Source organism: Ambystoma mexicanum, chromosome 10 (assembly GCF_040938575.1).
Source record: "Ambystoma mexicanum isolate Mex_15411 chromosome 10, UKY_AmexF1_1, whole genome shotgun sequence".
Lineage (NCBI taxonomy): Eukaryota > Metazoa > Chordata > Amphibia > Caudata > Ambystomatidae > Ambystoma > Ambystoma mexicanum.
The window spans coordinates 1,541,987,185-1,542,012,894 of record NC_090932.1 but is presented as its reverse complement, the minus strand read 5'-3'; the positions used below and the strand labels follow the sequence as shown (position 1 = coordinate 1,542,012,894).

The following is a 25,710-nucleotide window of genomic DNA, read 5'->3' as shown; positions in this document are numbered from 1 at the left end:
GCCGGTGAGAGAACACAGGCAAGCAGTCCCCGAAGGCAAAAGCCAGGAGGTGTGGGATGCAGACGCTGCTGGTGATTGGACAGAAGGCCAGGACCCACGAGGACACATATTGGCCCAGGCCACCAATCACAGTACTGTGGGGTTTAGCACGGGAGGGGGAGAGGGAAGGAGGAGAAGAGGAAAGTCTTGAGGTTATTGCGGAACCTGAGTCGATCCGGCTCAAGATGGGGAGAAAGGGAGAGACTCCTGAGAGGGGGGAGCCATCCTAGGAAAGAGAACAGCCGCCCGCTCTCAGCTTAGAAAAGCGCTTGACAAGCAGAGATTTGGAGCCGGAGGATCGGTGGGATCTGGGAGGAGAGTATTTGGAGACAGCAAGTTGCAGATAGCGTGGCCCCAGACCCAGACAGCTTTATAGATGATGCAGAGGGATTTAAATGTGATCCTTGCAGCAACCGGAAGCCAGTGGAGAGATTTTAGGGCTAGAGAGATATGGTCCCTGGGCTTGAGGCCAAGGATAGGTCTTGCAGCCCTATTCTGGATTTGCTGGAGAGGCCGTAGAGAAGAAGAAGGTAGATTAAGGAAGAGGCTGGTACAGTAGTCCAGCCTTGAGAGTACCAGAGGTCTGGAGACATTAAGCTTCTGGGGAAAAGTGAGGAAAGGGAGGATGCCTCTGAGGAGGTAGAGTTGGAAATGGGCCTTCTTGGCAAGGTCCAAGATGTGAGGAATGAAAGAGAGAGAGGAGTTGAAGATAACTCCCAGGTTTCCGGTTTCAGAGAGGAGGAAGAGCCCATCGAGGGTGGCCAAAGTGAAGGGAGAAAAGAGGGAACAGGAGTCTCGATAGGAAGAATCTGTCTTTCTGGCATTGAGACAGAGATCATTGGAGGTACACCAAGACTGGATGGCAGACAGGCATTAAGGAATGACAGATGAAGTCAGAAGAGATGCAAAGGGTAGTCTGAAGAAGAGTTGGGTGTCATCTGCATAACACTGGAAGTGCAGGGAGAAAGTGGCAATAAGGTGCGCAAGAGGGGAGAGATAGGTGTTAAAGAGCCAAGGTGAAAGGATAGAGCCCTGGGCAACATCACAAGTGGATATAGAGGGGTTCAGGGGGTTGAGGAGAAAGAACCCATGATAACCTGGGAGGGACGGTCAGTGAGGAAGGTCAGCCAGTCCAGTGCCCGCTCCAAGATACCAAGGCATTCATGGAGCCATTTTATGAGAATGGAGTGGTTGACCATGTCAAAAGCAGAGGAGAGATCAAGTAGAATGAGAACAGCGGGTGAGTTGGAGTCGAGAGATGCAAGCAATTCTTCATGGGTGTTCAGGAGAGATGTTTCCGTGCCTCTGCATGCTCGGAATCCAGATTGATGGTTGTGCAGGCAACCAACAAGTTCAGTATGTTGGGGGAAGACCAACTTCTCCAGAAGTTTACCAAGGAAGGGAGTGATAGAGATGGGGCGGTAGTTAGCCGGACACGAGAGGTCGGCGGAAGGCTTTTTTAGGAGTGGTATCACAGGTTTGCCCCTTCTCACCTGTCTGTATTGTTTGCTCGTGATCTTCAAAGATGTCTTCTTTCGCACTGTTCGGGTTTTGTATAACCCTGTGCGTGGATCCTCGGGTTCCAGCGTGCGGTTCTTGACCCGACTCCAGGAAGCGTTCAGATGTCCAGAAAAAGTCCAGGAAATGGCAAGGAGCACACTCGGAGATACAAATGCGCTGGCAATCCAGGAAATGCAAGGTGAGGAAAAAGGGGAAGGATGAAAGAAGAGGAGATTCAGGGGACCGGGAACCAGGAATCAGAAGAAATCGCTGTACGAACTCCGGCCGCACACGTCTGAGTACTGCAAGCGGTAGCATTGAGACGCGCAGGGCCGCGGGGGCATGTCTGCTTTGTAGAACGTAGAGCGTACAACGCGGAGACTGGCAAACAGTGTTCCGCGTTCAGCGGCCATGTTGGGAGTACTGCTGAGTTCAGTCCTCTATGGGTCACGGACCACGAAGTCCAGAAGGGTCGCGTACAGTGGTTCATGACAGCAGGCCTCCTCCGAACCCCAGTTCCTCCGGGTTTGCCTGGGTGTATAAGGTGGTACCTTCAGAGCAGTCTGGGGGCATTTATGTTTGAGACTGGTTCCCAGATACGTTCACTGGGAGGGTACCCTTTCCACTCGACCAGATACTGTAGCTGTCCACGTATGTACCTGGAGTCACATATTCTGGAAACCTTGTATTCTAACTGATCATTGACAATCACATGGGTAGATCTTGGAGCAGTTCGGGAGGACTGGACGTATGGTTTTAACAGAGAAGTGTGAAAAACTGGGTGGATCCTCTTCCAAGATTCTGGTAGTCTGAGTCGGAAGGCCACTGGGTTTATGATTTCCTTTATGAAGAAAGGACCATAGTACCGGGGAGCCAATTTGTTTGGTCGTAAGTGTCGAGGCAGAAGTTTCGAGGATAGCCAGACCATATCACCTATTGTGTATGAAGGCCCTGGTATTCTTTTGGAGTCAGCATAGTGCTTGGTGTTTGTTCAGGCCTTTTCAAGGTGTTCTTTTGCTTCTTTGTGTACATTGATGAGGGTTTCAATCCAGGAGTCAACTGTAGGAACAGGGGTAGGATATGGGAGAATGGATGGTAGAACCAAAGGGTAGAATCCTTGGCTACAGAAGAAGGGACTGGTTTTGACAGCCGAATGATCTGAGTTGTTGTAGGCGAATTCAGCCACAGGTATCAAGAGTGACCAATCACCCTGGACCTTGGTGGCAAAACAGCGAAGATATTGTTCCAGAGTTTGGTTCACGTGTTCAGTAGCTCCATTGGTTTGCGGATGATAACCTGAGGATAGGGCACGTTGGATTCCTAGTATGCGACATAATTGTTTCCAGAACTGAGATATGTACTGGGGTCCTCTGTCAGATATGATCTTGGAATGTAGTCCGTGAAGTCGGAATATGTGTTCCAGGAAGGTTCCGCAAGTTCAGAGGAGGATGGTAGTTTATATAAAGGTGTAAAATGAGCCATGTGAGTGAATAAATCAAATGGTAACCATGATAGTTGTGTATCCCCTGGAAGGTGGTAGTTCCACAATAAAGTCCATAGCGATGAATTCCCAAGGTCTTGTTGGCAGCGCTGGTTGGTGCAGGAGACCTGCCGGTTTCTTGTTGTCATGCTTTTTTTGAGTGCAGACTGCACAGGTTTGGATGTAAAGCTGGACATCATCCTTCATATTCGGCCACCAAAACTGTCTTTGTATTAGACGGAGGGTGTTGGTGATGCCACGGTGTCCTGAATGAAGGGTCTCATGACATAGGCTTGTGATCTTTTGTCGTAGTCTCTGAGTGGGGATGAGCAGGCAATTGTCCTTGAATAAATATCCGCCCTTCGTCTTGAGGTTCCATCGATTCTTTCCGTTAAACTCCTTCCAGATTTCAGAGGACTGAGTTTGAATCCGAATGTCTTCTAGGAGACTGATTGCTTGGGCAACAAATATTGTGTGGGGAAACATCTTTGGGAAGGATCGGTCTTCAAGATTTTCGTAGTCAGGACGTCGGGATAAGGCGTCGGCTATTATACTGTGTGTTCCAGGAACATGATGGATTTGAAACTGGTACTGGGCTTGACGACTGTTCCTACTTTCCAGGAATTACCTGAACAGGATGTTTCGCTCCCAGGAGTAGATGACGCCAGTCTGTGAAGGCTTGACGGATGGCTAGTAGTTCCTTTTCCAAAACACAATAGTGGGTTTCGATAGGGGTCAAGGTGCGAGAAAGGTAGGCGATGGGGTGTTCTAGCTTGTCATCAAATTCCAGTTTCAGGACTGCCCCGATGGTGTAGTTAGAGGCATCAGTTTCCACTAGGAAGGGTCGATCAATGTCAGGTTGGACTTGTGTAAACTCCGACTTTAACCGTTGAAACGCCTCATCTTGGACTGCTGTCCAGTGAAAGGGTGTATCCTTCTTCAACAATGTAATGATCGGATGTACTATCTCCGAAAAAGAAGGTATGAATTTCCGGTAGAAGTTAGCAAGCCCCAGGAAGGATTGAATTTGTTTCACAGTAGTTGGAACAGGCCAGGATAGAATGGAGTCTACTTTCGATCAGTCCATTCCAATTCCCTCTGGGCTGAGGACGAATCCAAGATAGTGAACAGTAGACACATGGAAAAGGCATTTCTCGGGTTTGTCCAGGAGCTTATGTTCACGTAGACGTTGTAAAACTGCTTTAACATGTTCTTCATGCTTCAGATGGTCCTTGGAGTATATCAGTATGTCATCCAGGTATACTATAACGAAGAGGAACAACATATCGGAGAACACCCGGTCCATAAAACGTTGGAAGACCGCTGGGGCATTAGCATGTCCGAAGGGCATAACCAAGTATTCAAAATGACCAAAGAGTGTTCTAAAGGCTGTTTTCCATTTGTCACCTTCCTTTATACGGATCAGATGGTAGGCACCTCTGAGATCTAATTACGTGAACACTACAGCTCCTCTTACCACTTCCAGGATATCCGAGATTAGGGGCAATGGGTAGCGGTCCTTGAGGGTGCATTGATTAAGACCACGATAATCTAGGCAAGGCCTAAGCTCTTTGGTATCTTTCTTGGGGACAAAAAACAACAAAGCTCCCGCCGGCGATTTGGATGGTCGTATAGTACCATTTTCCAAGTTGGTATCCAGGTATTCTCGGAGGGCTCTTTTCTCAGGTTCTGATAGAACGAACATCCTTCCAAAAGGAATCACTGCTGAGGGTTCAGTATCAATAGCGCAGTCTTCAGGTCTGTGAGGGGGATGGGCTTGAACTATGACGGTCGAAAACACATCAGTACAATCCTGATAGGCCCTGGGAACCTGGATGATATTCGAGACAGTGAATGGACCTTGCTGGTTAGTTTGCGTGTCTTCAGAGGATCTTGACGAGGAATCTAGGGATAAACAGTTGGACATACAATGTTCTGAACCAAGAAACAAGGATCCTGCTGCCCAGTTGATGTAGGGGTTGTGCTTCTGTAACCAAGGCATACCCAGTACCATTGGGTAATGGGCAGATCTTATGATGTCGAATTTGATCCTTTCCTAATGTTGGTTTATAGAAAGCAGGATCTCTTTGGTTTGAAGGGTAATGTGTCCTGAAGAGAGAGGTCTTCCATCGATAGCTTCTACAGGTTGCATGATGTCTCGTGTTTCATATGGAATGTTATGGGTAGTGACCCAATCATGATCAATGAATATCCCCATGGCCCCACAATCCACTAATGCCAGAAATGGGATAAGATTCTTTCTTGGAAGGCGATAGGAAGGCCTGCAGAATCACAAGATTGTTTTGTCCAGGAGAGTTCAAGGATGGAATAGATGTGGAGCAAACATCTCTCTCCCAAAGCTGTGCTCCATCTAGGATCGGAAGCTGCCGTTTCCCGAACGCCGTGGAGGGGCAATAGGGCACTCTCTCACAAGATGTTTATCAGAGGCACAATACATGCACAGACCAGTGTGAATCCGTTGCATCCTTTCTTGTAGAGTTATGGGTCCGCGGAAGGCTCCTAGTTGCATGGCTTCTGGGTCTGTGGTCGGGGAAGAAGCAGGCTCAGGTCTAGAGGAAGGTTCTGTAGAGGCCTTTTTGTAGGGTATTTTAGTCTTTTTCTTTTCCGCTTTTCTTTCCTGGATATGAAAGTCAATTTGTAAGGAAAGATCCATGAGCGTCTGGAAGGAACTTGGGCGAGCTACCCTGGCTAGCTCGTCTTTTATCTCTTCATTCAAACCTCTTCGAAAGAGAGTGAAACAGGCCCCAGAGGACCAGTCTGCTTCCTTGGCAAGTTGTTTAAAGCATGTCACATAGGTTAGCATATCCTGGGATCCTTGTTGGAAGTCCAATAAGCGTTCTTGGGCACTGTAAACCTGTTCTGGGCGATCGAACATGGTCTTTAGCGCCTGCACAAAACCATCATAGTCATCCAGGAGGGCATCACTCGAATTAACTAAGGGAGTTGCCCAAGTTAATGCATTCTCAGAGAGATGTGAAATCATAAAGCCCACCTTTGCCCTTGGGGTGGAGAAGTAGTAGGGCTTAAAGGTGAAGTGCACTAAACATGAGTCGAGGAAGCCGCGAAGGGTCTTTGAAGAGCCATCATATTTATCCACCACTATGCCCAACAACACACTTTCCTTGGTTGCAGAGTCACGTGACAGGACCAATTGTTTCAATGCCGCATTTTCAGCTTTAAGATTTTGAACTTCTGTTGTTAACTCCTGCATGCCGTGCATGAGGTCTTGCACTGCAGCCTCCATTTCCATAACTGTATCAGTTTGTTGGCGTCTAAATCACAGGTTTCCCCCCTTCTCATCTGTCTGTATTGTTTGCTCGTGATCTTCGAAGATGTCTTCTTTCGCACTATTTGGGTTTTGTATAACCCTGTGCGTGGATCCTCGGGTTCCAGCATGCGGTTCTTGACCTGTCTCCAGGAAGCGTTCAGATGTCCGGGAAAAAGTCCAGGAAATGGCAAGGAGCGCACTCAGAGATACAAATGCGCTGGCAATCCAGGAAATGCAAGGTGAGGAAAAAGGGGAAGGATGAAAGAAGAGGAAATTCAGGGGACGGGGAACCAGGAATCAGAAGTAATAGCTGTACGAACTCCGGCCGCACACGTCTGACTACTGGAAGCGGTAGCGCTGAGACGCGCAGGGCCGCAGGGGCGTGTCTGCTTTGTAGAACGTAGAGCGTACAACGCAGAGACTGGCAAACAGCATTCCGCGTTCAGCGGCCATGTTGGGAATACTGCGAAGTCCAGAAGGGACGCGTACGGTGGTTCATGACAAGTGGGCGCACAAGGGAGTGCTTGAGGGAGGAGGGGAGAGACCCAGGGCAAGAGAGTGATTACAGACATCAGCTAGTGCAGGGGCAAGGGAGCCGATACTGTCCTTAATAGTTCTGGAAGAACAGGGTGAGACCTGTTTGGAAGAGGCCGTCATAGAGCAGCCAACTCTAGTGACCTCATCTGATGTAGAATCCCTGAGAGCAGTGCATATCTTCTAATAATCTGGCTCTGGTATGGATGCTGCCACAGTCTGTGTCCTCATTGAGATCATCGCGTGCGGGTCTATGATGAGATGGTTGGTATGGAGATTGGGAGGCTGGCAGTAGCTAGGTTTTACTCCTCAGGTGGCCTAGACCTGTATAATGGCTGCAACGCTCAAATGTTACAATGGGCATTGGAACCATTTTGTCTCCTGGTGTGTGAGGAATGGGTTTCAGCAAATGTCCTGTGGCATGAGGGATATCCTACAATTCTTGTCTGATGGATTTCAGAAGGGCCTTACTGTATCTACCCTGAGGGTGCAATGCTCAGCAGTAAAGTTATTTTGTGAACTGTGACATTTTGGAAGGCGATGCGCTAGTGGGGCGTATGCTTAACAGGCTTGTTCATTATTCAGGGACTCTGTTATAATGTTATGCATCACTCCATTCCACTCGGAATAGAGAATGTTTTTCCCCTAGGTTCCACACGGAACGCCAGAGCTCTTTATCCAACTGGCAGCCCTCGTCTCCAGGGGCCGTAAAATATTTCACTTGGCGACGAGGCCTCCATATTCTCCCTGTGAGCGACAGCCGGCCCCCGGAGCTCCCCTGCCTGCATCACTGCCATTCTCCAGCGACGGCGGCAGCCTCGGCGGCTCCCCCCCGGCGGCCCTCCATCACCGCGACCTTCCGACTCCGCTAACCCGAAAGAGAAAGAGCCGCCGGCAGCCGCACCACCGCAGGGACGACATAAGAGGTACCATTTCCATTATTGGGCCATAAACTCAATTACTCCGCCACGGGCGCCTTGCACGAGCGTGCATCCTTTGACTCGATAGTCAACGGAAATTAGAGGAAAGGACCTCTTTGCGTGCCATGCGTGCGGCCATTTTGGGCAGGCCCAGCCTTATTGCCATGGCAACGACGCCATGGATCCTTATCAGCTGTGCTCGACCGATCTAAGGGATTAGTATATGAGATCACTAGCTGTTCATCCCGGTTGGGGGAGAATTGCTTCACGAGTCAAATCCAATAGACTGACACGATTTAGCACTACACAGCCTCCGGAACACACCTGACAACACTGCTTAAAGCAAACATCAGCTGCTTAGTCATGCCATAACACAGATTCGCCACAGTGCCATAACACATCGCTGCCTCCCCAATCTTCCTTTACCAGCAGCGCAGCTCAACCCACATGGCCTCCACCATCCTTACCACCCAGTCATGCAGAACGTCCCGCTCCCCACCAGGTTTCTCCCCTGCCCTGGAACCCCAACCTGCCCTTGGGAGCAATGCCTTGACGGCTTCCAGATATATCTTAGGGCCATAGGCGGAAGCAAGTTTAATGATGACCTCAAGGAAGCAACCCTCCTGAACTGCATAGGAACCGAGGGCCTGAGGTTATTCAGGGCGCTTCCGGAGCCAGATGGTGCAGGTGGAGACGGCAATCGAAAATTTGACACTGCCTTGATCAAGCTCAACAAACACTTCGGCAACAAGACAAACGTGGTGTTAGAAAGATACAAGTTCTTTTCTCGGAAGCAGGCTAAGGGCGAGTCAGTCGATACATACCTAGCTTCCCTCAGAGTACTAATGTCTACGTGTGAATTCACAGGTGTTAGTGACGAGTACTTTAGAGACTAGCTTGTGCTCAATGTTGCCGATCCCCGCATACAGCAAAAACTATGGCAGACAAAGAATCCCTCGCTAGACCAAGCAACTGAAATAGTGAGGAGTATGGAATTTGGGGACCGTTGCATGAAGGAGAGACTGATCCTGAAAGAGGGTGTTGAGGTGAAGTCTGTGGAAGGCAGTTCTGGCTATGATCAAGATGACACGTTAGTAGCAGCTGTGAGAAGCGCGCCTCAAAATACCAGAGGAAACTCTAGAAGAGGGAGAGTATCACCCTATGGCAACCAAAACTCCACGCACTGTCAGAAGTGTGGGTGGTATAAACGCCACAACGCTGGGAAAATGTGCCCGGCTAATAATGTTGAATGCTACAAATGTGGCCAGTTGGGCCATTTTGCCAAAGTCTGCCGAAACAACCGAGGAAGACCAGGTAGATCTGACAACAGCAGCAGACGACCTGCCAACAGATATGGGTCCGTGAAGACAGTGGACTATGACCAAATGTCACAGAGCATGTTATCCGTCAATCAGACACACCCGCAAGTGCAAATCCTCACGGTCACTTCTTTCCAAGAATCAAGCGGTCCATGGGTTAACATGTATGTCAACGACATACCTTTGAAAGTAATGGTGGACACAGGGTCCCCCTATACCATGGTGGACCTCGAAACCTTTGTGAAAGTACTTTCTGGCAAGGTACATGATCTACGGAGCTCTTCGGTGAGAGCCACAGGGTATGGAAAGACACCTATCGACATCATTGGGTATACATGGATCAAGCTCAGGTTTCATGACAAACATACTGCAAGTTGTATGTAGCCAAGAATGGATCTTCTGTAGTAGGATGGGAAGAGCAAGCAGCCCTCCAAGTGAGAATCCACCCCGGAGAAGATATCCCTGTACTGAGTGTGTTCAAAAACAAAACCGACATCAAATCCACTTTGGCTGAGCAATTCCCCAAGGTGTTCTGCAATAAAATCGGACTGCTTAGAGGTTTCCAACACAGAATCATATTGAAAAGAGGTGCTGTTCCCGTGGTCCATCGAGTACGTGGAATCCCCTTTGGGACCAAAGCGGCACTTAAGGACGAACTCACACGTCTATGCAATGAGAACATTATACAACCCATAGAGAGTTCCGAATGGCTTGCCCTCATCGTCCTGGTAAAGAAACCCGACAATTCCATACGGATGTGTGTTGACCTAAGGGACCTAAACAAAAACATATGGGTCAACAGACACCCACTTCCTAACATATCTGAACTTCTCACGACCATGGAATCGGCGAGTTTTTTTAGCACCTTGGACCTCTCCTCAGCATACCACCAGATTGCTTTAGACGACAGCTCAAAAGCCCTCACCTCCTTCGTCACACCTTTGGGAGCATGCATGTTCAACAGAATGCCATTCGGGCTCGCTTCCGCCGCAGCAGTCTTCCAGAGACTCATGTTGCATCTTTTCGGATGCCTCGATGGAGTACAATGTTTCCAGGACGATATTCTCATATCAGCCAAAACTGAGGAAGAACACAATGCCAAGCTAATGGGCGTATTACGGATAATCCAAAGAAGTGGACTCACCCTCAAGTTGGAGAAATGCAACATAAAGTGCAGTCAAGTCTCTTACCTTGGCCATTCCATCGATGCCAGGGGCATCCGTCCCAAGAAAAACCTCATGGACACAAGATTGAGTTTAGCTGAACCCACCAACAAAGACCAGTTGAAAAGTTTTTTAGGGATGATGGAGTACTACTCCAAATTTGTGAGCAACTATGCCAACAAGACGGCAAACATGAGGAATCTCATGAAGAAATCCAACAGATTTGAATGGTCCACAGAATGAAAAAATGAATTTGAGAACCTCAAGTCCGACATCAACCGAGCTCCAACCCTGAGCATGTTTGATCATAAAACCAAAACAATACTGTCAGTAGATGCCAGCAAGATCGGCCTTGGTGGAGTGCTAGAGCAGCAACAGAATGGCAACATCGTGACCATCGCATTTGCATCCGGCGAACTAAGAGGTGCTGAATTGAACTATTCCACCATCGAGAGAGAGGCTTTGGCCGTCAAGTGGGCCCTACAACATTTCAGAAATCTTATTTGGCGCCTACCCATCCTCCTAAAGACCGATCACAAACCTCTAGTCAACATCCTACAATCCAAAATGCCACACCTTATCTCACCGAGAACAAGCCGCTGGTTTCTAGACATCATGCAATACAATCTTCAAGTTTACTACAATGCTGGTCCACAGAATCAAGTAGCAGACTGTCTTTCGAGACTACCCACCATTCAAGATAAACAAGACATTGAAAACGAAGATCAAGACGAGGACATTATAGCCACCATAAATCCTGCAATCCCCTCCGATGAATGGACACGCATCACCAAAGCCGACACAGAACAACAGGAAATCAGAAGAGCCGTAATGAACGACTGGGTTGGTATTGGACAAGAGTTGGCGAACTTCATACCATTTAAAGATGAGATATCCATTAATGAAAATCACATCTTTAGGGGAAGTAGAGTAATTCCAGCCGTGGCACTCAGAAAGAAGCTACTTGACCTAGCCCATGAAGGACATCTGGGAAGGAGTTTGACAAAGAACAGAATCAGGAAGAACTACTGGTGGCCCAACATGTGGAAAGAGGCGGAAGAGACAGTAAAAAACTGCAGTGCTTGCGCTTCTAGTGACAAATCGAAAATCTTAAGGAAAACCCCACTTCAGCCGGTGGAAACACCCAAACATGTATGGTCAAAACTGGCAATAGACATTATGGGCCCCTTTGAAAATCTGGAGGCAGTAAAAATATTCATCATTGTAATCGTTGATTACACCTCCAAATGGACCGAATGGGGTGTGGTGGAAACCAGCGCAACTACGAAGAAGGTCATTGACTTCCTAACCGAAATATTTAACAGGGAAGGTGACCCCAGAGACATAGTCTCAGACAACGGGTCCCAGTTCACTTCGTCGGAATTCCAAGAATTCCTTGATAAAAAATCCATCAACCACATCACTACATCACTTTACCACCCAATGTCCAACGGGTTGGTGGAAAGAATGAACAGACTGATAAAAAGTGTCATCCAGCTAGCCACAGCCAATGCCATGCCATGGAGAGAAACCCTCAAGGAGGCCTTGCACGCATATAGAACAACGCCACACTCCACCACTAACTCAGAGCCCTTCACCTTGATGCGAGGCAGAACTGCAACTAACCAACTGAGACCAGCATGGATCTTCTTAGACACTGGTGAGGCAAGAATGAACATGGAACCAAAAATGGATATGGAACAAATCCATAAAACTATAAAGGAAAAGCAAAAGAAGTACAAAACATACTACGACCAGAAGAACGGAGTAAAACAGATGCTCCTTCAGGAAGGAGACTGGGTCTGTGTCAGAAAACCCAAGAAAACACTCAAGGGCGAATCCAAATTCAGATCTCCACAAAAAGTCATACATTGCCACGACAAATCCGTCACATTGGACGAGGGAAAGAGATGGTCCCACGATGATCTCATGAAAATAACCAATGACACCTGCAGACCGAGCACTTCCAAAAACAATTACAATGACACTTGGTCAAGAGAGAATGTGAAGGGAACAACCAACGACACATGCAGACCCAGTTAATCCACAGACTCACATGACGACGTAAGGTCAAGAAAGGAACTCTTTCCTGAAGAGACATACCACCTCAAACATACAAGAAATAACGAACCTTGTCACCTCAATGACGAAAGACCTGCCAGGAGTCTGTCCAAAAGGAATCGCAAGATCATTCGGAACTTCAGCAACGATTTCATCTACTATTGACCGCCACGCCAACTTTTGTTGATTTCTTTTAGCCAATCATTCCACCCCTCTTTTCCCCGCTCTCTCCCCCCCCCTCCGTTCCCCTTTTTCCCATAGGTAAGGAGATGTTGTAATGTTATGCATCACTCCATTCCACTCGGAATAGAGAATGTTTTTCCCCTAGGTTCCACACGGAACGCCAGAGCTCTTTATCCAACTGGCAGCCCTCGTCTCCGGGGACCGTAAAATAAAGCTCACTCCCCACTCACCTCGCCTCCGCTTTTTATTTCAGACTCCCCCCTGGGATCTTCTGCTGGTGCTGAAGTTTCCTCTGGATTCCTTCCATTTGAGCCAGTGGGGAAGGTTGATATGTATAAGTTGGTGATGAGGGTGTTTCAGCAAAAATGTATTTTGTGTGGTGTTTCATTGGCCCTATCACACACATGCGAACATTTTGTAGGACCTGGGAGGAAGATTTGCTCAGAGAAATCGGGAGAATTTAATTTCCCCATTCAACTGCATTGGGGTTAGAATTATTTTAAGCGGGAGGCAGTATTTATTTTATTTTATTTATTTATATGTTTATATAGCGCTGCAGCCCGCAGGCATCAGAGCGCTTCACAAAAAGACAGACTGGAGTACAAAGACAGGACAGTCAAAATTACATGTAGCAGACATTGGAACAGAAGTGAGCTAGCTGGCTGGGAATAGGAGTATTATTTAAAGAGAAATGTTTTGAGTAGCCCTCTGAAGATTAGATGATTAGTTTCCAATCTCAGCCCCGGGGGGAGTTTATTCCATGTGAGGATTGCCTTGGTCGTGAAAGCCCTACCTAATCCTTTAGCTTTTTTGGTAGGGAAAACTTGCAGGAGGCCAGATTTATTGGACCTCAAGTTGCAATGTGATTCATACCAAACGAATTGCTTTTTTAGGTAAGTTGGTGCTTTACCATATAAGCATCGGTGTACTAGGGTAATGGCTTTGAATGTGATGCGATCCTCGATCGCAAGCCAATGTAGGTCCTTTCTATCTTTTGTGATATGATCTCTCTTGGATGTATTAGTGATTATTCTGACAATGTCGTTCTGCACCACTTGGCATTGTTTTAAGCATTTATTGCTTGCGCCAAGGAGTAAAGAGTTTCCATAATCTAACCGGGAGAGAATTGTGGCTCTTGCTATTGTCGCACTATTTTGTGGGCTCAGTAAGGGTCTGATTTTTTTCAATAGTTTCAAGTAATAGCGACAATTCCTTTTGAGGTAGGCAGTGTGGGCTTCTGCTCCCAAGGATGCCTGAAGATAGACGCCTAGAGTTTTGACTTTTTCTGCTATAACTATCTGTGTCTCTTTGATCTTAAAATCGGTCTATTGTGGACTAAGTTTTTTTCTAGCATGAGGAGAACCGAAGATCATAAGTTCTGTCTTGGAGGCATTTAAGCACATCCAATTGTCTTTCATCCAACTCTCAATGATGTTGTAGATACTCGAGAGTTTTTCACTGTCCTGTTTGTAGTTACCGGTAAGTTCAAACACCAATTGGGTGTCATCGGCAAAGTTGGTAAAGAAAATACCGAGATGGGACAGAAGTGAGCATAGGCATTGCATGTATAAATTAAATAGTAGAGGGGAGAAGCTAGCGCCCTGTGGAACTCCACAGTTTACTGGTTTAGATTTTGAAGAGTGTTTGCCCCAGACGATTTTAGATTGCCTGTCCTGCAGAAATGATGACACCCAGTCTATGGCCTCATCAGAGCAGTTTCCCGATTGATCCAGGGATTCTCGGAGCCTCCGGTGATCCAGTAGATCGAAGGCTGCCGAGAGGTCCAGTAGGATCAGTAACCCAGATTTACCTTGATCCAGGATGCTTAGCATTTCTGTTTACAGATCCAAAAGCGCTGATTCAGTTGTTGTCATCCACAAATTTTTGAAGTTGTTCTGTAGCAATCCTGTCAAGTATTTTTAGCAAAAAGTTGCAGTTGGTAATTGGCCTTAGATTAGCAGGGTCCTGTTGGTTAAGTTCAGGTTTTTTTGGTAATGGTGTTACTGTGACCGTTTTGATAGCGGCTGGGACGTTACCATCTCTAAATGACGCATTTACCATTCTTGTCAAAAGTGGTGCAAAAATGGTAGCGTTATCAAGGATTAGTTTTGGGGGCAATACATTTTCCGTGCATGAAGTGCATTTGATACTTGAGAGAGGTTTGTTCATATCTTCCAGTGATATGGGTTTAAAATAGAATTTAGGACTTTGTGAGTCAATCTTATCTGTCCCTATGTTATCTGGAAAAGTGATATTAGCTACCTTACAATTAGAGATTGTTTCTCTCGCCTTGGTAATTTTATTGTGAAATGCAGTTTGAACTGCTTCACAATCTTTTTGAGTGGGTTGAAAAGGGGGGGATAGTGCTACTGGTTTTTCAATATTTTTAAGTATTTGAAAAAGTTTCCCAGTGGAATTGGATGCAGTGTTGATTTGTTCATTATAGTGATTTTTCTTCAATTTAGTTATTATTGCCCTGTATGTTATGTCGGCAATTTTCCAGTTTTTTTTGTTGTTGTCTGTAGGGTCTTTTAGCCATATTCTTTCAAATTTCCGTTTTTTTAGGTGGTAACAAAACTCTTTTGTTACCACCTAAATCAGCAGGGTTGTCATGTATGCTATCAGCTACAGCTTTAGTAACAGACATGCCAACATTCTAACTCAGCTGGGTGGGAGATTTAATCAGCGAAATCGAAGTCGCACTATTTCCCATAGGGATGCATTGGGGCTAGAAGTATTTTAGAAGGGAGAACGTGAAAAATAGCAATCTTTTTTCACGAAAAAACTGAAGTCTCCCGCCTAAATCGGGAGGGTTGGCATGTATGTTAGTATTCCCGCAAAAGTAAGTACTGAGAAGAAGAAGAGGAACATGGAGGTCATGCCTAGATCACGTACCACTAATCCTCATTACTCCTAATTCTACTCTTCCTCATCACGGTATGCATGACTCACCATACATGCCAACATTCTAACGCGCTTGGGATGGAGATTTCTGCAGAGAAATCGGGAGACAACAATTTCCTCATAGGAAAGCATTGGGGAAATTATTATTTTAGGCGGGAGAATGTAAAAAATAGCAGTATTTTTCCCTAAAAAATCGTGAGTCTCCCGCCTAAATTGGGAGGGTTGGCATGTATGACTCACCTCTCTAGTAGGAACCATGATCCTCGGTTGGAAACATGCCTCTCAACTCATATGCTTTAGGCAGGTGTCACCCGCCCTGGAATGAATTGATTCACCCGCCAAGCCTTCTACTCATCCATTCACTTCAATGGACTCTCACCGGCCCAAAACAAAATTCTCCTTTTTCACCTGCCCTGGGGAATTGGGTTGGGAGGCATGGTTAGAAATGGGTAATTGTGTAATGTGCTAACAAGGTATTACACCTCCTGTGAGGTGTGGAGTAATTCGAATTGAAAATGGGCTCACCGTTCATGTGAGTGGAGGCTGGGCCCCACCCCCCTCAAAAGAGTACTGTGACAAGGAAGAGTAGGGCTATGAGTCATGAGGATTACCGGCATGCAATTTAGGCATTTCATAGGTTGTGCAATGTCACTTCAATAGCACCCCCATATGTAGGAAATCATTGTTGTCCGTCCTTGATGCTGACACGCGAATCGATCGTTTTCCACCAAGAAAGCTTAGCCTATTCCACATGGTAGTAACCCGTTTTAAGATGGCTGCCAGCGTCGTCGGATTATAACGAGAGTCACATGATTTAGTGCAAAGGTTACACAGAGAACAAGATGGCGGCCTCCTTGAACTGTGTTCTCCGGAGACGGTTGGTAAGACTTTGCTGTACCCGAGAAGTGAGGCGATGCTTGGTGTCTGCATTGGACAGCGACCGAGCGGAACAGGAGACACACTTCGGATTTCAGACCGTTTCAGAGGCTGAAAAGGGGAACAAGGGTGAGGGCTTCGAGAGTCCTTATCTGTACACCATAGCTCCACTTTGTGTTTTGAACTTGGGAGGGGTCGGGTGGGCAACTTGCTTAAACCATTTTGCAGGACTCTTGGCCCCGTACCTGCCTACATTCCTTAATGAAAAACCCGCAGATCTACGTCACCAGAATGCCACAACCACATGTTCGCAAGGTCACGCCCACACGTTGCGATTTAAACTAACAGGATTGTAATAAGCACCAAACGTGCAAAACATATTAAAGGATCCATCACGAATATATATATATATATATATATATATATATATATATATATATAAACATGTATGTAAAATGAGTGTATTATCAACGTGATAATGAAATCTCTTGAACACCCCCACAATAGCTTCTTTTTTTTTCAATCCACATGTGGCATAGCACACGTTTGCCATAGTAGAGGCCGTAATGTCGGCACTCCATTACAGTTAACTCGCTTTGAAGGCAAACATGAGCGCATTTGGGGGGGAAGGGGCAGCAAAGAAACATTCACTCCCATCAGATGTGCTGTTAGGAAGCACCTACGGACACATCGTTACTTGCTGGTATTGCATGCATGGCAGGAAAGGGATCAAAGCACACAAATCTAGTGGAGACGCAGGGACGGCCGGAAAATCCAGACTCCACACTCTTCCCCAGAGTCTCCGGGTAAAGTAGATCCAAAAGACAGAATGAGTTTAGCCAACGGCTGTACGTAGACATTAAAAAGAATGTGTGACAGAGCAGAACCCTGGGGAACCCCACAACTGACTTATACAGGGCCGGACTTGAAAGGGGGCAGAGACCGGGAACAATCAGCTTAGAACAAATGAAACCAGGACAGCACAGAGTCGGAGATGTCTGCAGCTGCCAATTTGTCACGCAAGATGGTATGCTTGATGGTATCGAATGGAGCTGATTGATGGAGAAGATCAAAGCACAGATAACCAGCACGGTCAGCAAGCAAAGCTAGGTCATCCATAACCGAGATCAGTGCTGCCCCTGTGCGCCAGCCAGGTCGGAACCTAGAATGAAAGGGATAACAAAAAAGAGATTCTTCCAAGAAGGAAGAAAGCAAAGAAGTGACTAAAGATTTGAGTGCTTTCATCAAGAAGGGAAGAGAAATGGGATGATAGTTAGCCGGAAGCAAGGGATCCAGAAAGGGGGATAACCGATGCATACTTCATAACAGATGGAATATAACTAATGGTCAGAGAGTGATTCATAGCCTCTGTAAGCAATGAGGCAATGTCAGGAATAATAACTTTCAAGACAGAAAGCGAAACAGGGTCAAGAAGGGAGGCCGATTTAAGCTTGACAGTAGCCCGAATAATGCCATTAGATCTTCTTCTTCTTAATTATCGGAGGCGTGGGAGTCACTGAAGAAATCAAAGACAGATTAGTATTGATAAACGGGCCAGGCGTGATAGTTGGCCTAGTTGTTCTTTGACGAATAATGTCAAGCTTGTCACTAAAGAATACCGAACAGGAATTGCTTAACTCTTGAGAGGGAGACACAGAAGGGGAAGAATACGCCCTAGCAGAAAGAATCCAGACAGTTTTTAATATCTCCTTAGAATGGTTAAGAGCTTATTCAGTTTGGCCCGTAAAATAATGATGATTGGCCTAAAAAATTGCCTGATGGCAATCAGTCCCATGTGAAATGTTCTGCCAACACCACTTTGCCACCAGGTACTTGTAGTTTTGCTTTTCCCTTTATATCCATGAGCCTAAAATGCCAGAGTTGCAAATTAAGGGTAGTTAAGCTGGGTTGTAATGCTCGGATTGCTTACTGGTAATCTTCATTACACCTAGTACTGCTCTTCCTCTTTACAGTACATGCTCTTTGGAGCACACTGAGGTCTCCTCCTTCTCTTTCTTCCCCTGCTCACCAGGGGGTTGAACTAGGGTGCCTCACAAAAACTCATGTTCAATACCCAAGGAGTCTGCTTGATGGAAGTCCTGGAAGAGGAGAGGCTGGCATCTTGACTGTGACAAAGAAGAAATAGGACTGGGTGTAATGAAAATTACTGTTAATTTGATTTATCCTTGCGTCCTCTTATCCCAGTCCCTGCTTTTTAAGTATACAAAAGTTCCCTGATCGACCTGATGTTCCAAATAAATATGTATCCATTCTTACTGCACACCCCATGAATGTATCGCCATCCAGCAAAGAAATGAGAAACATGCCCAGAGGACTGCAGATGCAAAATGTTGTCTCTCCTGGCCAGGAGATGAAGGTGGTGTTGCTGTGCTAATGTATTAACACGAGCCCAATTGGCTGTCCTGCAGATCTGCCAAAAAGACCCCCTTTACCTCGGCCCATGAGGTGGCCATCCTTTGAGTAGGCATAACAACCACAACCAAACTGGGGCTGTACCCTGACCAAGCATAATCAAAGGAGATGGGTTTCTCTTGATCCACCGACTCAGGAAAATTGAAGAGACTTTGTGTCACCTGTTCGCCCCTCTGTAAGTGACCAAGAGGATATTAGAGAAACGAAAGACAGATGCCCTCTACAGATAAGTGGGGAGGATGGACCTGACATCCGAGGTCTTATTTTCTGGAGACAAAATCCCTAGGAGAACATAGATTAGTAGCTCCTGGCATAAGCGTGAATGCTTTGGAAGACTACCATATAGGGAGACGAGCACAGCAGGGCTCCCAACTCCCCTATCCTTCTGGCTGAAGTTATGGCAATTATAAATGGGGTCTTCAAGGTGGAGAACCCCAAATCTACCATAGCCAGAGATTTCAAAGGGGGCATGAAAAGCTCTGAGGAACAGTGTAGACACACAAGGAGGGGCAAAAGACTTGACAGCTGGGGAAGGGAATTTGAGAAGCTGTGCAACAGACTCACAGTGATATCCCTCAATTTAACTTCCACCCAGGGTTCCGTGAAGGCCTTGATGGCTAACCACTGTGCCTAGAGGGAAGAGTGAGCCACCACCAAATTGAAACCCTCCTTTAGGAGCTGAGCAATTGCCAGAGATCTCCAATCCACAGTTAGGTCCAAGCTACGAATGCATCCCAGCAGTGAGAGTACGTCTGTAAGGTGGAAGGTTTCTTCGACTGAGATGGCAAGAGGAGCCAATAGCCCCTGACGCAGGAGCCCTAACAGCTCAATGACTTGCCAAGAGCCAATTCCTGGTCGTCTTAGAGCCCCTCCAGGAGCTGGGCTGTATATAAAAAAACTGGGTAGAGGAAAGGGATGGGCATTTCGCTAGCCGGAAAAGCAAGGGGACCCAAGACTGCCTCGTGAACTAAGGAGCAGCCAGAAGGACCTGGAGTCCCTGATCTGACACAAAACCCTGGGCAGGAGGGGAATCTGAGTAAACGGGTACAGCAATGTGTCTATCCACTGGACCAACATTGCATCTGTTCCCTGAGCTTCAGTGTCCTTGCACAAAACAGGGTCAGTTTGTAGTTTGCTACTAAAGTAAACCAGTCCAGACTCGGGTTTCTGAACGTAGTTCTGATCATCTGGTAAGTTAGTAGGAGCACAGCTGAGCAGGTCCTAGAAGGAAGGGAACACCCTGCTGAGAGCCCACCCGGGCTCTTTCCTGTTCCTTCCAGTTGGAGCACCTTCAGGACTCCGATGGAGTTCAGCTGCCCTGTGTCGTTCCCAAGATTGCTCCCTAGCCCACAGACCTAACATCTGTCGTCATGCTTGCTGGAATGGGAGGGTGTAGGGGGAAACCCCCTGAAGAGGTGTGCTGGAACTAATCACTACTGAAGTTCGCCCCAAATCTGAGGGGAAACTGGGGCCAGTTTCTTTTACATCTACCTTGTTTGGAAGCCAGTGTCGGTGGAGGTGGAACCGGAGGGGAGCGAGATGCAGTCAAGCTCAAGGAGCATGAAGACTATGGTTGCCATCAATCCTTGCGCTCTCAGCCATGTCCCGGCCTTTGCCGACTTCTGTTGATATATGCTAGAAACCACCTAAATGATCCACCAGCTCCTGTCCTGGGGCAGGAGAACTTGTCTAGTGTTCATGTTGAAGCGGGCACCAGCGAATTATCCGGCATCCAAAGTGGATTAGATTTCTAGATATTCTTCAGTAAGTTGTGACAAGTCACGTATATTCTTTTATATGCCATATTCTACTACGGTTTAGTGCAGAGGTCTGAATCCTGCAGTCCTTCAGGTGTTTTGAACTATGACTCTCATGATCCCTCACCATTGAATATGCTGGGTTGGGCTGATGGACCTTGTAGTAAAAAACATCTGGAAAGCCAAAGCTTACAAACTCCTAAGGGAGACAAGCTTGCCCACCTTGTCAGGCCTTCCTATAAAAGGTGCCAAGACCTTGGTGAAAACTCTATGGGCTGATCTGAGACCGAAGGGTGGACAGGGGGGCGGGGGGATTGATAAAGTGGAAATGTTGGTCCCATTGTCGAACTTTAGAAACTTGTGGGTGGAGGAATGTATAGATAAGCGTCCAGAGATACAAGCCAGCCCCCATATTTCATCAAGGAGATCATCTGCAGTGTCTCAGTTTTGAACATGATCATGGAGAGATACAGATTCATCCCATTGAGGACCATCACAAACCTGTATGTAGTCCCTTGATGCCTTTTTGACCAAAATGACTGAATAACAACAACCTTTCATTAAGACTGTATGGGGCAAATTGCCCTCTTTGCAATCAGTTTCTGATCTCCAGTTAAATGAATTGTCACTTCACCCGGTAGTTCGGTCATGGTTTAACTCTTGTGCCCATGCTGGGAGGAATGAGATTGAATTCTATAGGATCATTGCTCTGGATGACTTCTAGACCAATCCGGGTTCAAAAATTAAGATTCAGTGATCGGGAGCTAAAACCGGCTCCTGGTTTTTGGGCATCACCCAATAAGGAGGAGCTACCAGTGGAGAGTTCACAGCACACCGCAAATGTAACTTCTACAGGAGAGGCACATTTTAACTTTTTGCCCATTATGTAGGACCCACTTTTTTAAATCGTGTACTATGTGTCCTTATTAGTCTTTATTAACATTCTCAAATGTAATGTTGCATGTGTATGCTTGCAAGGCACCGGTTGGCCTGGGAAGCCAAAAGTATCTCCTGCTTGATGTTGGTTTCAGGCTAAATATCTCCCAGCAATTTCGAACCCTGCACTATTGTTGCTGAACTGCTGAAGCTCTCCTGTCCCGCACCCCCCTCCCAGCTGGACCTTCCCAAGGGTGGGATGGGGCCTGCTTTTCTGTAAGGGGATCCCAGGGTGTACTTTAAGGTGAGGGCATCTTCTGGACCCTGCTGTTTGTTTTTGCTGAGAACTGAAACCAGTTGGTCTTGATTTGGCAGGCTGATAACTCCGCTTTGGTGGAAGGTGCCTGAGTGCACTTCCTCCATATGTATGTGGTGCACCTTCTCAAGTTTTTCTCCAAAAAGTATAGCCCCCTAAAAGAGGAGATGGAGAGCTACTGGCTCCTGAGAGACATAACTCTGCCAGTGTGGTTGATTGATATGGGTCTTGGCGAGGAATGAGTTACCCATGGTCGTCAAAGGCTAAGACCAACTAAAACTCTTTTGCCTTTGCACCCCCTTCAGAAGAGATGAACAGACTGCCCCCTATTCCATTTTGGGGTGAACCGCCCCATCCACCTTATTATCAACCAGGGCCTAAACTGCCACTTCTTCATGGGATATAGCAGGGCGACCTGTCTCTCTTGACAGAAGGGAGTCGATTGATATTGACAGTTCTTCCCCATTGAGAGGGTAAAGTTTGAACATGAAATGGGAGAGTGGGGATAGAAATACCAGGCCTGTCCCTCTCTCTCTCTCTTCTTATCTTATTTTTCACATCTGGGATAAGAAGAAGTGTTTACTTGACCATCTTTCTTAATTGGCAACCCATAGGCTTGGCGTTGGGGCCAGGGGTTGCTTTCTTGATTTCCACATAGTCTGAGACATGATTTGGGACTTCTCCTTATCTATCCTTTTCCCCTGGGGCATCTCCTTACTTTCAGAGTCTGTGGAGGTCCGGGAGGATGAATCATTTAGGGATCCAGCAAAGGAATCTGGGGCAAAAGAGGGTCATGTCTGAAAGACCCGCCCCATGGTCTATACCTGTTCTTGTCTTTTTCTGCCCTCCTTTCTTCTTGCGGTATCGTCTTTGAGTACGTTAAGCTTGCAGGTCCTGGATTAATCATTCTCCGTTTTGATCCTTTTTCTCATTGGAGAATCGGTATTGTCTGAGGAGGATAAGACAATATGCTTTATCTGGTGCTTCCCCATGTTCAGTACTGCCAACAGACATATAGGCTCTGTGTGACAAAACCCTCTATAAACAGCAGGACACAGGAAACTGACTGAAGTGTCCCTTCCATCTCCAGGCCCAACACACTGGCTCTAATCCCTGCAAGGGTGGTGCCTGAATTGATGTTCCTTGGGCCATTTGTGGTGGTTTGGTCTCCCCCGGTGCAGACTCCAATCACATAATAACAATGTATCCCTGCAGAATTCCACCCCAGGCCCAGCTCGGGGTCATGTGTTCTGCCTACTTACCGCTGACCTGCTGCTTCTTTCCCCACTACAGCCCCAGTGCCTACGAGAAATGATTGCTAGCCCATTGTGAGAAATCCTATGGGAGGAGTGAGTGTGGCAGGCCCCTTGCTGCACAATTGACCGGAAGTGCAGAGACGAACCAAATGTGGCACGGGCGAGGTGGCATTTGAAGGGTAGAAAGTATGGACTGGGATGAGCAAAAAGGGGACATGGGGTTAAACAAGTAGTGCAGTCCACAAATTCGTTGTACTGTCGGGTGATTTTTCTGCTAACTGAAGAAAGCCTCAGCGGTGCACTCAAAATCAACAGTTCTAGAACACTAGGAAGTAGTGACCTAACCAACACCATCTGAGACGCACATGAATATATAGAGATCTAGAACATGGAAATGCAACATAACATTTTCTTTTTAATAACACATTAAATGAGCTGGAAGAAAAAATCACTTTGTTTCTCACCAAAATCGTTTCAAGATATGCACAGGTTTTCACATGTTCCATTGGCTAGGGGAGGATAGCTCAGGGGCAACGTGCTCACCTTGGAAGCAAGACGACACGGAGCAACAAAGGTTCAATCCCCAGTTCTGCGCTTAGAAACCTACGGGTATTAAACGCATTATAAATAAGCAATCATATCATATAATTACAGATTCTGCATTGGAGAGAGCAAATCTTCCCTACTTTTTACTGCAGATATACACAATTCATAGACTGTGCTTCCAAATCGCTTTCCTAAATTTGCAAATCTTACTCCTGATCACATTCATTTCCCAAACACCAACCAAAATTGCAACCATTCTGGATTCTAGCATAAGGTTCAAGGCCATGTTATGCCATTGCTTGTTTGCACAGCATAAAAAACACTGCAAAGAATTGGTGAAACAAGTCTGTCATTTTGCATTGTTATATGGTAACCTCACTTTGGCCAAATTGCCCATTTGGACTCAATTTATTTCCTCCTTATGTACGTTCTTTATAGTAACTTTCTCCTCTGCAATAGTGTTGCACTTCCTGCAGATCTGCTTGTGACCACATTGTGCATGTCGTTTTAAGCTTGTGTGTGAAGGACTATTGCCCACTTGACCCTTTATTTTATAACTGATGAATTTTAGAAAACTAATAATTATGAAGTGACATCTGAAATTGATTTTTAGCTCTAGCTTCTTATATTATTTTTAGCTCGCTGCTTTCAGAAGTTCTTAATAGTTTTAGTTCACTGAGAATCGAATCTTAATACTGTTCTCGTTGCCTTTCAATAAATTACATTTCCCAGCCGGCTTAGACTACCTGGATGAAAAACAGGTGCGAGAGCACCAGTGCGAAGAAAGCCAAGCTGGTCTGTGGCGCTTCGGGGACTGCAGGGCTGTATTTTATTTCCTGCTGCTAAAATCAGATAAGGCAACGTGAGTTATGCCTCAGTAACAGCCCTGATCACTAAAGAGAAAGCAGATTCTAAGTTAAGAACAGCCTGCTTTTTGGAAACTGCAGCCCATCATGCTCGCTTTTGTGCAACTCATGTAAGCTGTACACCAGTGAGATCTTAGCACAGGTAGACAACGCGGAAGTTGCAAAGCTACCTAGACAAAGAAAACAGGAGTTTGAGGATAATATGAACATGCCTTCTGTTACTAACACCTCAGCCTTATCAGTGGACATAGATTTACAGATGGGACTTTTAGAATGTCCTGTTATGAATAATAAAGTGCAGACTCAAAGCACATGTGATAATTCTAATTTTATCCACCAAATAACTACTCCTACTTCTGAGAGTACTGGGGATACTGTCAATACTAGTTACAACTTGAAATGTTTCTTGTTGAATACATAGTCTCTCATAAAACATGCGCTGGAGGTATCTATCTATATTTCCACACACAATATTGACCTATGTGCTCTTACAGAGACATGAAGTCATACAGCTGCTGGACCTTCACTTGCTTTGGCCATACCTCAGGGTTACAACCTCATGTTCCAGGATAGACAAGAAGGAAAAGGAGGAGATGTGGCAATAGTTTACAAGGAATCTTTGGATTTGTGGAGAATTGACTCCATTAATATAGAGAGCTGTGACATCCTTTATATTAAAAGCAGAATGAATGCTGAAAGCACCACTACTATTATTCTTGTATATCAACCCCCCGATCCCCTATGAAGGAGTTTACTAATCCAATATGTGACCTTCTTTTAGCCTTTTTAAAACTTTGTTCTAAAGCTATCTTCCTTGGGGATTTTAATTAATGGTTATTAGATAAAAGTGATGTGCAAGCTAAATCCCTTAATAGGGCTCTTATTGACCTTGGTTTCTCTCAATTTGTCAAATCCCCTACACATATAAAGGGTAATACACTTGATTGGATAGTTGGACACAATGTCGCACTTAACGATCAGAATGTAAGCCCTTGTCCCTGGTCCGACCATTCTTTTATTTATTTTAAAATCGTGTCTGAAAAGAAGGCAATAAGGTAGAAAAAATGACCTCCACCACAATTCGGTGTAGAAACCTTAAAAATCTAACACCAGAAGCACTGGGTCTATGGCTCGTCGCAATGCGACAGAATATGAATGATGATTGATCAGTAGATGAAATCACCTAGGTATACCAACATACCCTTCAGAAGTTCAGTGAGTGCTTTAGCGCCATGGCGTAACAAGAAGGTCCTTCAAAGAGACTAACCCTTGGTTTTCTCCTTACCTTCAAAAACACAAACGTAAATAAATTGACACTCTGTATAACTGGAAAAGTTTGTTGACAGATCTAGACAAAGAAACGTACAAAGCAATTGCAAAAAGGTTTAAGGT

At 46.1% G+C, this 25,710-nt stretch overlaps 1 protein-coding gene across 3 annotated transcripts in view; it reads left to right on the top strand.

Annotated features, from left to right (window-relative positions):
* The window catches only part of COQ5 (coenzyme Q5, methyltransferase), a 371,634-nt gene that overhangs the window by 123,268 nt on the left and 222,656 nt on the right, over positions 1 to 25,710 (top strand). Inside the window, exon 1 of one of the 3 annotated variants that reach the window (XM_069619772.1) lies at positions 16,193 to 16,397. The exons of 1 other annotated variant lie outside the window; for it this stretch is intronic. In XM_069619772.1, the coding sequence (XP_069475873.1) occupies positions 16,235 to 16,397 (163 nt within the window). In that variant the 5' untranslated portion in view covers positions 16,193 to 16,234. Of the gene's footprint in view, positions 1 to 16,192; positions 16,398 to 25,710 lie in introns of those variants that run through there. One more of the 3 variants, XM_069619771.1, reaches the window with a different exon arrangement.